We start from the raw sequence: 14,247 nt of genomic DNA on the forward strand, positions 1-14,247 counted from the left end.
TGCCTTTAAAAACAGCTGCCATTAAACAAATGCAGGTGGAGTCTAGAGGTTGCAAGACATTAATGATTATACTTTTTTTCTTAAGTGCCCTAAAACATTGTTAAATGTAATCAGAAAAGAGAAGTAGGGAAGTTAAACCCTTTGTGGATTTCTATAACAAATAAGATATTATTTACTGAATTTCAATTGCCAACAATATTTATTCAAACTATATTTTCTGGGCAGCCAGTGTCTGTTTCAATTTCACATAAACATGAGTATAACCAAGGTTAAAAACTTTTCAGATGATCTGTATCTACAAGGGTCTCTGGAGACCAACAAAAGCTATTAATACACTGTACAAGAGAAGCTGGCCCAATACATTTGAGTAAATTTAAAACAGGTACAGGTATTTCAGCCATCTTCTTCCTTATTCATATCCAGATATAATCCTTAAAACATATGCAAAATAAATAAACATTTACAGGTTTAGATTAGACTTCCATCTTCATACTTACTCTTCTGATTTCCTATATTACGAAAAGTAACACTCACCTGGGCTGAAAGCAGAACAAACTTCTTAGGTGGCAGCATGTGTTGCTGCACAACAACAGGTGAATCGGTTATTGGAATAATGTCTTTATTTAGTGGTGTTACAATCTTCTGAACTTTAAATTCATCAATAGCAGAAAGAGCCCAGGAATGTCCATCAACACGGGTGGTCATCTGAACAACAGATAGATATTATCTAAAGTTTGGTAACAGACATGGATTTTGCACATCCATGGGGATATTTTACTATCTACCATTTAAAATTACACAGTATACTCGACACAAGAAAAACCAGCAAGTTCTTGAATCGTCTAACAGAAAGTTATTATGACATTTACAGTTATATATATACTGCTGCTTTTAGGAGCATATATATACACTGTTTCTTTTGGGGGTCAGGATAGTGTTTTCTATTTAAATGTAAAACAACTTGCAAAGTGGGATCATTTAATGCTGCTACAATATAAACAGTAACAACCAGTTAACCATATCAGAACGAAGTATCATGAACAAGTTATTTCTTAACAAGTCAAAAAATGTGGCAAGTGAAACCATAAAGGTTTACAAGACTTCCACAGTTGGCAACATTACTTCAAATATAACTCGAGACATACAGTAGTGAAGACATTCCAGAACACTGCACATGCTAACAAGGAAGAACTGCTCAAGAGCACGCTGCAGTTCTGTTTGGGAAACCTAGCTGTCACTGTCAAATGCCTTGGAAAAAAAGAGAGACACCAGCACTTCGGTTAGTTATGTGTAAATTTTGGCAGGGAAAGGTTCTGCAGTAATTATAAAGCTTCTTTGTAAGTTATTAACACAACAGATAAATCAAAACCAGACTCTGAAAGTTTTATACACTCTCCATTGACTCCAGCTCTGCTACTGCTCCTCCAATAATACCATTTTTGACATGTCACTCCTCTACTTCAGCAGACTTCAGACTTCCTTCAGAGCTGAATACATGAATGTTCTCCCTGAACTGACGCATAAGGCAATTAGCCCCTTCCAAATCCCTCTTACAAACCCACTTATGTAACAATTAGGGAAAAGAAAATCAGAAAAAAACCTGTCAAATAATGAAGAGATTAGTAATTTCTGAAATTTAATGGACACGGAATATCAATTTAAATAAAAAACCCTGAAGTCTCTAGCATCTACATTTTACATAATCTTTGTCAAATTTTATCCTCATCAACAAACACCACTATGGACTGTGGACCATATCTTCCTGTACTCATGCACAATATGCAACAATATTTTCAAATATGTTAATTAGAAGTCAAGTCTTAGAAGTCATGGGAACTGCTTTTGATACAAAGCTTGCATCAAGCTAGGAAGTATGGCTGAACTAGAAATTCCTACTAACAGATCAGTTTCCCATTCACTGACAAAACTGCCTACTGTTTTTTTTCTTTTAAGTATATTGATTAGTAGATCGATAAGCATTTCCAAACGTTTTCTGTGAACTACCCATTTCTTGAAGACAGTAGTATCCAAGCATCTGTTATCAGAAAGGAAAAAATAGTATTTAGATTCCATCAAAATTATAAAAAAAGTTTACTTTAGTACCTGTGTTTCCATCATCGGCTTTTGAAAAGGGAAAGAATCATGATTGATACACCACAAGATGTCATTATCCTCATTTTCTGAAGCTGCCATTAGCAGGATCCCTAGCAAGAACAGCAATATTGTTTGTATTAGAAGCAATAACCATGCATTCAATGCAAATTCATTAATTCATTCCTTATTTAGTAAAAATTAATCTTTAAGTCCTACTCATACAATTCGAACAGCAAATAATATCTCCTCAGTTTGTATGTCATAGTGTTCTTCAGAAGGTCACCTTTAACCCCATTTGCCATCTTCTCTAAAAAGTAGAAAAATAAGACTAAAACAGGCAGAACATGCCTCAAAAATATTATGTTTAAAGAGGTCATGGATGAAAAAACATCTGGAAATGACTTCAAGGATAAAAATCAGTATGTAAGACTAAAAAGGTCAGCAAGATAGAGACACTTCTCCCGCTCTCCATTTCTGCAGCTCTTTTAAAAATTCAGCCTACAATCAGAAGTGACATAAAGCTGGAACTACCTGGCAGCTATTTGGTATCTTACATGGTACCAGTAGCTAAATGAGCTAAAAAATAATCAACATTCAGCACGCACTAAATTCAGCATGAGAAGCACTAAATAGGTAAGAAGCCTATCTTCTGCTTTCAAGGACTAATCACACATGGCTGCAGACATGCAGGTGAATCTGAACACATTTAGGGAGATTATAAGAAAAAAAAGGCTCATCCACACATGAACAGAATTCACTGCTCAAATACTGTACCTTGCAGAACTAAATTCTGAAAAACAGTACAATCCTCCACTTCCAAAGTCTCCCATTAACACGCAGAAGCCATGCTTAGTTCTCAGTTATTCCCACAGCTTTGAACACACCAATATAAAAACAGTGAGATAGCAACTGTCACCCCCCCCCCCCCAAAAAAAAAATTAGTCTCATCTGAGTTGTGTTACACTCCTTACCTTTGCTATAAAGAGCTCTGTGAACCTTTGTGGGTTTCTCCACATTAGAAGAAGCTGAAAATCCAGGTGGCAAACGGACATGAACCAAGGTTAGCATGGAGGGACGAGCTGTTGGATGCTTAAACTGTGAAGTACTAAAATACAGTCGGACACCTGGGCAAAAGATAAAAAAAGGTCATAATTTTGCTAAACTGTGCAGACGCCATTTATCAGTTCAAAAGGGGAGAATCAGCATTGCTTTCTTACCTGCATGTGTTATTGCTAGTAGTTGACAGTCTATGGATTCAGAATTTTCAATCACTGCTATTTGAACAATAGGCTTAAATACAGAACGATCTATTGTTCTAAAAAACAAAACCCAAAAGACCTCATACACTCTCAATCCAAAGAAATAAGCAAACAACATTCTTCAAAAATATAACATAAAACCATTGGCCTCAAAGAAAGTATCTTACAATTGTCATAAATATACCTGGCAATGATTCCAGCAGCAGACACTATGGCATTTTGTGAAAGAGAAGTAACCCTCATCATTCCTTGACCATCTTGTCCCAAATCATAAACCTGCAATTCAATAATACAGCTTAGTGTTTTATGGTTGAATTAATTAATACAGTCACATCTATCAAACAGCAACTCAGTATCTATTTTTACTTCATCTTCATGTTTCCATATAATTGAGGGCAAGATCAAAAGTCTACTCTTTCCTCTGAAGAAAGTATTTTTAGGTCTTCAGCACACACTTACAAAAAGATGAATCAGAATAATACCCTGACATATCTACAGAGAATATCCAGGTACTGGGGAAACTTAAAAAGTTGTATACACACTAGTAACATAGCCAACAGTCATGAGAAGAAGGCACATACTTGCAGCACCCCTTTTTCTGAGCGGGTGTATAAGATATTTCGTGAGTTGTCAACGGCGATTTGAACTACAGGATCTGTGATGGAGAAGGTGAAAAGGGAGAACAAGCAAAGCAACACTGATTTGGTGAAAACAAGTTTAAGACAAAATACCTAGAAAATAGTTAGTTGTAAGTTAAAAAAAAGGCAGGAGTCCCACACAGGGCTCCTACTGATAGTGATTTAAAACAGCAATCAATTTCACACAATTATTAGTAAACTAGAAAAAGGCAAAAAAAAAGTATAATAATTTCAAATTCATTTTTTGCTAAACAATGAAACAGGGTAAAATTTTTTACTCAAAGATTCTGTTTGCAGTGAACCTGCTAAGACCCGCTAAGCACATATTAAGTTTGTACTACAGAACACTAACTTTAGTCATAAATGTCAAACTCTCCAGGCTCTCGTATCCATATCCTGAACTAGACACAAAACAAGTGACCTGATTTTTATAATTATCAACCACTGCAAGTTACGTTGGCGTTGACTAAATCTTCTGAATAAGGACTGTCTTCTTGATAATATTATTTAAAAGGTTATATTCAATTACTGGGTAAGTCTTTAACATCAGTACTTACCATCCTCTGAGAATGTGAACTGTAGCAATGAAGGAATAAGGAAAGACAGCACGCTCTTTGAATGATTAATTTTTCTACAGCGCTGGCTAAACCAGCCAGCTTCAGCCTATAATTTAAAACAAATACAAGCATTGAACGAAAAAACAAGCATTGAACGAAAAAACAAGCATTGAACGAAAAAACAAGCATTGAACGAAAAAACAAGCATTGAACGAAAAAACAAAACAAACCCCAAAACAATATTAAAAAACCCCAGAACAAGTATGAAAACATGTAAAAATCCAACTACAGACCATTGATTTAAGTGAAAAAATAAGTACTACTGAATTGAAAGAAATAGGTGATCATAAAAAGGAAAATTTTACAGGAAAAAGGGTACAGGATGTCACAATTTTATTTTTGAAGTTGACTGAAGCTGCATTCTATTCCTCATATAATTACTACTTCTTCAAACTAACACATCAGAGCTGTTGTTCAAACAAGATGTGCAACATAACTATGGAAGAAAAAAAGACTGCAAACCTGACATGTTTTAGAACTCTTAGTGCCTCTATCCCACAACCATGAAACAAAAGAAAAGTCTGTGTGTAAAACCTGTAAGTTACCTGGTATGCTACTTCATATAAGCAGCCATCTTTTCCAGCCAAAAAGATACGTCCATTATCAGTGGACGTTATCGCCAGAATGTAAATATTGTCAGTAGGGAGCGAATAAAGAGGATCTGGTAGCACCTGCATTCCACCAGACATACTGTCATTGAGTGATCCGGTACCTTAAATCAGTAAATAAAACCTCTTTAGTTTAAGTTGTTCTAATAAATATTACAGGTCTGTGATAAAAAGCATTTTGGAAAACATGAAAAATTACAGAAAATTTCATAGTTACTATGCACATTCTGGAACAGCTATTCTCCAAAGTGAACAAATCTTCTGTTTTTTTAAAAAAGATGAAGTAAACTCTCTGTATAAATTTCCAAGTAAGGAAATGCAATGTTTTTCACTTTTAGACATTGGCTTCTCCTCTAATTGCAAAAAGTCTAAAACACAGATTTCTACCTTTATTCTATTTCACATCAAGATAGTATAAAAAGAGAGCAAAGATTGTAATCCTCTCTTTCTCCAAACAATTCTTCGCTTTCTCTATTAATATATATGGCAGTTAAAAAATGGTATCAGGTTTTCAATTTCTGTGGTTGGAATACAAATGCCAACAAGCTTAATGAATTGTATTAACCAGTTCAAGATTCATACCCATCTCTTCTTTCCCTCTCCAACATGCTGCATAATTAACAGGAGTACCTGTTTCAAAAGCTCTTTTTATGTTGAACAGGTAAATAAGACAACTCCTATGGGAGTCCAGGATGCAGCAAGTGCACACCCCATGAAAATTAGTTCCCCCTGTCTGTGACATCATTTAAAAATTAGCAAGGTGCTTAGCACACAGTCTTGTTTTTATCTTTTTTTTTTTTCCATTTTATATGGCTGCTAATAAACCAGCCATGTGTATCTGTTATCACATCACTGAGAATGAGGGAAGAGAATTACCTGCTTGTGTATTAGCACAGCTGAGCCCTAAAATCACAATATCCACAGGGGTAGCCAGAACAAGTAAGTGTCGTACATGAGGCTGGAAGATACCTAAAGGGGAGAAAATAAAATTTTAGTTTGCAGACAGCCTCCCAGATCACAACGATGTAACCAATGTATTCACTAGAAATACACATCGACTGATTAGTGAGAATAGTCATATTTAAGACCCCATGATCTGTGAAACTCTAGAATTAGAAAGGAGTATTAGTCAGCAGTTCAGCTTCCAGTTCATGAAATACAGGGTCTTTAAAATTACATTTTTCTTCTAAACTTGCTTCTTCTAAATTCAATCCTCTTGCCAGTTCAACTCTGACTTCAATATTATGTAGGCAGTAGTTACCAAAAGCAGTGGGAGGGCTAGAAACCAGGATCTCATGGAAGTTATCACTTGAATGTGTAAATTTATGTGGTTAAAAAAATGCAAGCTTATCAGTATGATTGTTAAACTATACAATATCTTTGGGGTATATATATATATATATATACACATAAACCCCAGATTTTTCCACATATGCATATATAAAAAAACATATAAAGAAGTGTCAGTAGCTGCCTAATTCTAGTCACTGTCATATACTTCTTACCTCCCTTTGGCTTTACAAGACCAACTGCAAGAATAGTTTCACTAAGGCCATCAAAATAAGCCAGATCTCCTCTGTCAACAAACAAGAAAAAAAGAAAAACCTGAATAAAATTTGTAACCTGGTATCACATAGTGACAAAGTAAATAAAATCAAGATTCTGTATGTTTAAAAATCATTAATACTTATTGTAACACTCTGAAGGTATCAACATCTTTTGCTTTGGTGGAAAGCAGATCCAGCAGAACGGCGTGACAGAGAAGTTTCACAGCGAAAGTGTACTGGCAGTCATTTGAGCTACTTACAGTTTCAAACCTGAAACTCAGCTGCAGTATTTTATATTTCTTGATTTTGTTAATTCATGCAGTCTACTTGAATTACACAATGCAGCATCTGCAATGCTGATTAACATCAAAATGGAGGAATTTATTACTTCTTTTCCCCCCATAAAAATTCTCAAAAGCAAGAATTCTCTCAACCTCCTCCCAGAACCTTACAATTAACACCATGAAGCGTTGTTTTATTTGGGGAATGTATTTAATACACTGTGACACAATGTAAATGTATGCATAAGAGCTATGTGAGCCACAATCTGAACTTTAATCTTCTTAAGAAATGCAACAATATGTACAAAGCAACTCTTATTAGAAGAATTCTTACTATAAAGGCAAATAAAGAAGCAAATTATAAACATATCACTGCCATTTGAAAATATGATGAAATTATTTTCAGTTTTATGTATCCTTAAAATAAGCTAGGCAAGAGAGCTTCAATCACAATACTTCAAAGTACTAATACTGTATTATTTAACATTGTGGGAATGACTGGCCGCTGTACGTGCATCAGAGTAACTACTAAATCCACTTAGAAAGGTTAGGCACTTAGTATAATTTTTTCTACTTTTTTTGGCATAAGCAAAGCCCTAGCATAAACACAGCAATAACCTTAGGATTTTAGCTATGTCTAACCTTAAGAAATTAACTTTCCATTCTTTCATCGCTAGATGATTTGGCAGCAATGTTACTCTTAAAAATCCTTAGTTATTATTCAAAATTTTTAGTAAAACCTAAAAGGAATCATGACAAGTTAAAGTGAATAGCACACCCCTGTGCCACCAGTAAACAATCTCCAACTGCTGCAGTCACTTAATTCCAGCATAATACCAACAAAATATCATCAGGAACATGTTCTCTACATACCCGTCTTCATAGTTCCACATAAAGATGTCACTGTCAATGGTCAGCCAAGCTCTGCTGATTTCTGGAAATACTCCCATCATACAATTGCACTGCATATCTGAAGCACTGCTGATGTAAGGACTGAATGGATTCCAGCTACCAAGGCCAAAATCCCCTTTGGAGCATTTACTTTACATTCAGTAGTACACAGACTGTGTACCATAAACATTCAAAGTTCTTCACACAGAAACTAAATCAACGAGCAACTCTACACAAATGGACCTTGTTACCACTTTGAGCATTATGAAGGAAACGTGAACAATATTAAAGTTCGTTACTGACAGTGTGACAGAAAGATCAGGGAAGAAGATAATGGAAAAGTTCATTTCTAGTATTATTACTTATGCAACTTAACATCTATTTTTCACAGAATCATCAAGGTTGGAAAAGACCTTGAAGATCATCTAGTCCAACCGTTCACCTAGCACTGACAGCTCCCAACTACACCATATCCCTCAGCACTAAATCGACCCTACTCTTAAACACCTCCAGGGATGGTGACTCTACCACTGCCCTGGGCAGCCCATTCCAAGGTCTAACAACCCCTTCTGGAAAGAAATGCTTCCTGATATCCAGTCTAAACCTTCCCATGTGCAACTTGAGTCCATTCCCTCTTGTCCTAACGCTTACTACTAGGTTAAAGAAGCTCAAACCCAGCTCTCTGCAGCCTCCTTTCAGGTAGCTGTAGAGGGCGATGAGGTCTCCCCTCAGCCTCCTCCAGACTAAACCCCCCCAGTTCCCTCAGCCGCTCCTCATACGACCTGTGCTCCAGACCCTGCACCAGCTCCGTTGCCCTTCTCTGGACACGCTCGAGTCATTCAATGTCCTTTTTGTAGTGAGGGGCCCAAAACTGAACACAGGAATCGAGGGGCGGCCTCCCCAGTGCCGAGTACAGGGGTCAGATCCCTTCCCTGTCCCTGCTGGCCACACTATTGCTGACACAAGCCAGGATGCCATTGGCCTTCTTGGCCACCTGGGCACACTGCTGGCTCCTGTTCAGCCGGCTGTCAATCCACACCCCCAGGTCCCTCTCTGACTGGCAGCTCTCCAGCCACTCCTCCCCAGGCCTGTAGCGCTGCTGGGGGTTGTTGTGGCCCAAGGGCAGCCCCCGGCATTTGGCCTTAGTGAAACTCCTCCAACTTGGGGTCATCTGCAAACTGACTGAGGGTGCACTCGATCCCCTTGTCTAGATCATCAATAAAGATGTTAAACAGGAGTGGCCCCAAAACCGAGCCCTGGGGGACACCACTTGTGACCGGCCACCAACTGGATTTAACTCCGTTCACCACAACTCTTTGGGCCCAGCTATCCAGACAGTTTTTTACCCAGCAAAGCGTGCGATCATCCAAGCCTCAAGCAGCCATTTTTGCCAGGAGAATTCTGTGGGAAACAGTGTCAAAAGCCTTGCTAAAGTCAAAGTAAACAACATCCACAGCTTTTCCCTCATCCAATAAGCAGGTCGCCCTGTCATAGAAGGAGATCAGGTTTGTCAGTCAGGACCTGCCTTTCATGAACCCATGCTGACTGGGCCTCAGCATCTGGTTGTGCCGCACGTGTTGTGTGATGGTACTCAGGATGAGCTGCTCCAGCAGCTTCCTGGGCACTGAAGTCAAGCTGAGAGACCTGTAACTTCCCAGATCATCCTTCCAGCCCTTCTTATAGATGGGCGTCACACTGGCCAATTTCCAATCTGTCGGGACCTCCCCAGTCAGCCAGGACTACTGGTAAATGATGGAAAGCAGCTTGGCGAGCACCCAGCCAGCTCCTTCAGCACCTTCGGGTGTACCCCATTTGGTCCCATGGACTTGTGTGTGTCTGTGTGATGCAGTAGGTCACTGAATGTCGTCTCCTGGATTGCAGCGGGGTTGTTCTCCTAGTCTGACTTCTGGCTGTGGAGGCTGGATTCCCTCAATACAACCAGACTTGTTATTAAAGACTGAGGCAAAGAAGGCATTAAGCACCTCAGCCTTCTCCTCATCACTTGTTACCATGTTTCCTTCTGCATCTAGCAGGGGATGGAGGCTCTCCCTGGACTTTCTTTTGCTACTGTCTTACTTATAGAAACTTTTCCTGTTACCCTTGATTGCTAAGGCCAAATTAATTTCCAGTTGGGCTTTAGCCCTCCTGATTTCCACCCTGCATAGCCTCACAGCCTCTCTGTAATCACTGTGTGTGGCTAGCCCTTTCTTCCAAAGGCTGTAAACTCTCCTTTTCTCCCTGAGTTGCAGCCAAAGCTCCCTGTTCAGCCAGGGTGGTCTTCTCTATCATCGGCTTCTCTTAGGGTACCTGGAGACCACCTGCTCCTGAGCCATTAACACTTCCTTCTTAAAGAGTGCCTAGCCTTCCTTGAGCCCCTATACCCTTCAGGATAGACTCCCAGGTGCCTAAACAAGACAAAGTCAGCCCTTTTGAAGTCCAGGATGTCAGTCCTGCTTAGCCCTCTCCTGGACTCTCTAAGAATAAAGAACACTATTATTTCGTGATCACTGTGCCCTAGTAAGCCTCCAACCGCCACATCATCCACCAACCCTTCTCTGTTCACAAAGAGGAGATCCAGCAGGGCACCTTCTCTGGTCGGTTCTCTCACCAGCTGCATCAGGAAGTCGTCTCCCACACATTCCAGGGATCTCCAGGACTGGTCTCGCTCTGCTGTGTTTTATTTCCAGCAGCAGTCTGGGAAGTTAAAGTCGCCCACAAGAACAAGGGCAAGTGATTGTGAGATTTCACCTAAGTGCCTATAAAATATCTCATCCATCTCTCTGTCCTGGTTGGGTGGCCTGTAGTAGAGTCCTACTACAACATCTGCCCTGTTGGCCTTCCCCCTGATTCTAATGCAAAGACACTCCACCCTGTCTTCACTACACTAGTACTCAAAGCAATCATAACAGTCCTTAACAGACAGAGCCACCCTGTTGGGATTCTAGAGAGCTTTCTGCAAGAGAATGGACATGTGAGCAATCCTGCATGAGAACAAGACAGATAAGAGCCTCAGCTGAGCAAGAAAACGATAAGGATGTGACCCTGAATGAGGGGAGAGAAACTCGATGAGACAAACAACCCCCAGAAGGGGCTGGGATGGAAGAGGAAGTTCCACAAGGCAGGAAGCCTGGCAAGGCTGATATGGCACTTTTTATCCAATCATAAGAAGGTTTAAAGCGCGGGCTAAGTTAACTGTCCAGTCTTGAGGACTTGTACTGCATGTTACGTGTGCAGGAGAACGTTATAAAAGGGCTTTCTTAGTTGTAATAAACGGGCATTGCTTGATCACATTGGTCGTGTGCGTGCTCAGCTCTCCCGCACCACCCCACCACCTCTCCTTCCCTCCTGTCCCTTCTAAAGAGCTTGTAGCCATAAGGATACGTCCAAACTGTTCCACTAACTCTGGGGGAAGTGGGACTCTGCGGACTGAGCTGATCTCTGGAAGATTAGGTATTGACAGCAAACCTGGTCCTTGCAAAGGATAATCCATATCTGACATACCAGAAACGGTAGGGCTACCTGCAAGTAAGAATAACAAAAGAAGGTTAGACTTCATACAAAGAATGAGAAATTTACAAAAAAAGTTTATATTCTCCTTTTCTACCTCTACCTGATTGTTTCCTAATGTGTGAAATCTAAATTAGACTAATCACATTTCCCATTTGACTTCAGATTAATAATACGGATCTTGAGACTACACAGAAAAGATGTCTTGATACTGCAGAGACTAAGTATCTAAATACCACTCCTCACAAGATATGTGTGAACAAAGATTTCTGTAGGAACAAGACCATAAACAATAAATCTAAACCTCAAATCAGACATGAGCAAACTGCACGAGCTTCCCTCAAGAGTCCCAGCCTTCTTCGGCACAGTCACCTGCTCCAGTGTGGGATCCTTCACAGGCTGCAGGTGGGCATCTGCTCCACTGGTGACCTCTGTGGGCTGCAGGAGCATCTCTGCTCCTGCCCACTGCACCCGCTTCCTCCTCCTCCTTTTTCCAATGACCTCAGTGCTTGCATAGGTGTCCCCCTTACAGCTCCTCCTCACAACTCCCAGTCCTCCTCTCAGATTCCCCTTAAACAAGTTATCACAGAGGTACAGCCACTGGGACTAATCAGCTCAGCACTGGTGCAGCGGTGGGTCTGATCTGGAGCCGGGGGAGCTTTGAGAAACTTCTCACAGGGGCCACAACTGTAGCCCCCTCCACTGTCACACATTCCACCCCTTGCCTACATATTTAAGAATTATCATTAAAATCCACACTCATCACACAATATTCACAATCTTAACTCACATAAACCAAAAAAACCCTTTCACACACACACACAAAAAAAAAATTATTACAATATGAAACAAAAGTCCATGGTGCCCTGTGTGAGGAACTAACTCATGAGCTTCAAATTATGACACTGTGCACAATCCACCCCTTGTCCCTCCACCACAATTACAACCACCACAGTTCTGATTATGCCGCTAACAGGATTCAGACTGGGTTCTGCCAGTTTCTTCTCTCAATTACTATCCTCATTGTCCTGCCCTGCACCCTGGGTGACACAAGGGACTGTCATAGTTTAAACCCAGTGGACAGCCCAACACCACACTGCTGCTTACTCACTGTCCCCCAACCAGGAGGTGTGTGTGGTGCGTGGTGTATGCAAATTGCAGGGGTAAAGGGAGACTCATAAATTGAGATAAAAACAGTTTAATGATTGAAATAAAACAATAATAAAAATAATAGAAAGTACAAACAGGTTATACACAATGTGATAGCTCACCATTCACTGACTGATACCCAGTCGGTTCCTGGCCAGTGATCTCAGAAAAAAGATACCAAAATGACAATCCTGGAAGCGAGAGAGAAATCCTTCCCAGCCAACCTTCTTCTATATTTTGAACATGATGTTACACAACATGGAATATTTTATTGGCCAGTCTGGGTCTGTTGTTCTGGCCATGCTCCCTCATACTTTCTTGTACACCTGCACACAGGCAGGACATGGAAAGTTGGAACATTCTTCATCTCCTAGCAATAACTTAAAACATCAGTGTCCTATCAGCATTCAATATTCAACCAAATCCCATACTGAACGCAATACACAGCATTATTCTAGCTACTCAGAAGAAAAAATAACTCTATCTCAGTCCAAATCAGGAGTCACCTACAGCTCTGAACTCCCTCTTAACAGCCTACTTTGCCACAGTTGGCACCAATGAAGTAGGAAATGCTGTCTTGATGTTTTAAGAACAAAACAGGTGTTTCAGAAAAGGTATACGTTACATCATATCTACATGTAACACAGCTATAGACTGATGAAAGTCACATAAAGACTTAAGAGATTTTCAGGCTCCTTGTAACTTAGGGATGGCGCTGGGCATTTAGTGTACACTAACAGCATTCTGCAAGAAACTTCGCAACAGACAAAATGGAAAACAAGTACTATTTTCTTCATCGTCTGAAAGGAGAGGGGGCCAAGGAGGCAACCCAAGCCCATTCCTCCTGCAGTACTCCTCCTATAATAGAGAAATCCCACATTCACAACTTTCACACACGCACGAAAGCATCCACCACACCCCCAGACCCACGCCAAGCCTGAGAAGGCGTCAGACTCAGCCCTGCCGTCCACGAGAAGGCACTATCCCGGGGCCTTGCCGCGGAGGTAGCCGCCAAGGGGAGGGGGTCGTGTCCGGCAGGCTGCCCACCGAGGGCCCCCACGCGTGGCCGGCCAAGGCCGCCCTTCAAAGGGTCGCAGTGCGGCGGGGGCACGGGGACGGCTGAGGCGACGAGGACCAGGAAGAGAGGGTCACCAACGGCTCCTCACCAGGCTCCGGCACGGCCAACAGCTCGGACAAGTCCGGGTAGCAGCGATCATCCTGGATCTGACGGTCGATGTTGCGGCCTGCGACCTCCAGCGCCTCCTGCGCGGAAGGAGCCGTGGGGATCAATGCGACGGGCATGGCGACGGCCAGCCTGCGGCCCGCGGCCTCGGGCGGCTCCGCCAGCCGACAGAGAACCCGCGCGCGCCACGCGCCAAACTCCAGCAGGCCTCGCGCGCGCGGCGCACTTCCGCCGCGCCAACGGCCGCGGGCAGGAAGGGCGGGACGGGCGGGCGGGCCGGGCCGGGCCTGCGAGCGGCGCCCGGCCGGAGGGCGGGTCCCGCGGGGAGGCGGCACACAGCGCCGCTTGGCGCTGGCGGCCCGGCGTTGCTGGAGACGAGCGACTGAAGCCGAGCAGGCTGCGGCGGCCGCGCGGTGCCTCACCGAGGGGCCCTGAGGGCCGGTCGTGGCCTGCTGTGACGGCCCGCAGAGGCA

General features: G+C 41.8%; 1 protein-coding gene across 6 annotated transcripts in view; it reads right to left on the reverse strand.

Moving 5' to 3' along the window:
• NUP155 (nucleoporin 155) overlaps positions 1 to 13,972 on the reverse strand; it is a 38,456-nt gene extending 24,484 nt beyond the window's left edge. For 5 of the 6 annotated variants that reach the window (XM_074931763.1, XM_074931761.1, XM_074931760.1 and 2 more), the window contains exons 1-13: positions 13,758 to 13,972; positions 11,317 to 11,454; positions 7,918 to 8,014; positions 6,722 to 6,792; positions 6,093 to 6,185; positions 5,154 to 5,320; positions 4,549 to 4,654; positions 3,935 to 4,008; positions 3,538 to 3,629; positions 3,312 to 3,409; positions 3,066 to 3,218; positions 2,104 to 2,204; positions 535 to 705 (exon numbers count right to left, since the gene is read on the reverse strand). In XM_074931763.1, coding sequence (XP_074787864.1) covers positions 535 to 705; positions 2,104 to 2,204; positions 3,066 to 3,218; positions 3,312 to 3,409; positions 3,538 to 3,629; positions 3,935 to 4,008; positions 4,549 to 4,654; positions 5,154 to 5,320; positions 6,093 to 6,185; positions 6,722 to 6,792; positions 7,918 to 8,014; positions 11,317 to 11,454; positions 13,758 to 13,893 — 1,497 coding nt within the window. In that variant the 5' untranslated portion in view covers positions 13,894 to 13,972. Of the gene's footprint in view, positions 1 to 534; positions 706 to 2,103; positions 2,205 to 3,065; positions 3,219 to 3,311; positions 3,410 to 3,537; positions 3,630 to 3,934; positions 4,009 to 4,548; positions 4,655 to 5,153; positions 5,321 to 6,092; positions 6,186 to 6,721; positions 6,793 to 7,917; positions 8,023 to 11,316; positions 11,455 to 13,757 lie in introns of those variants that run through there. The other variant, XM_074931762.1, reaches the window with a different exon arrangement.
• Between the last annotated feature and the right edge of the window lie 275 nt (positions 13,973 to 14,247).

The sequence above is a fragment of the Athene noctua genome, chromosome Z (assembly GCF_965140245.1).
Source record: "Athene noctua chromosome Z, bAthNoc1.hap1.1, whole genome shotgun sequence".
Classification (NCBI taxonomy): domain Eukaryota; kingdom Metazoa; phylum Chordata; class Aves; order Strigiformes; family Strigidae; genus Athene; species Athene noctua.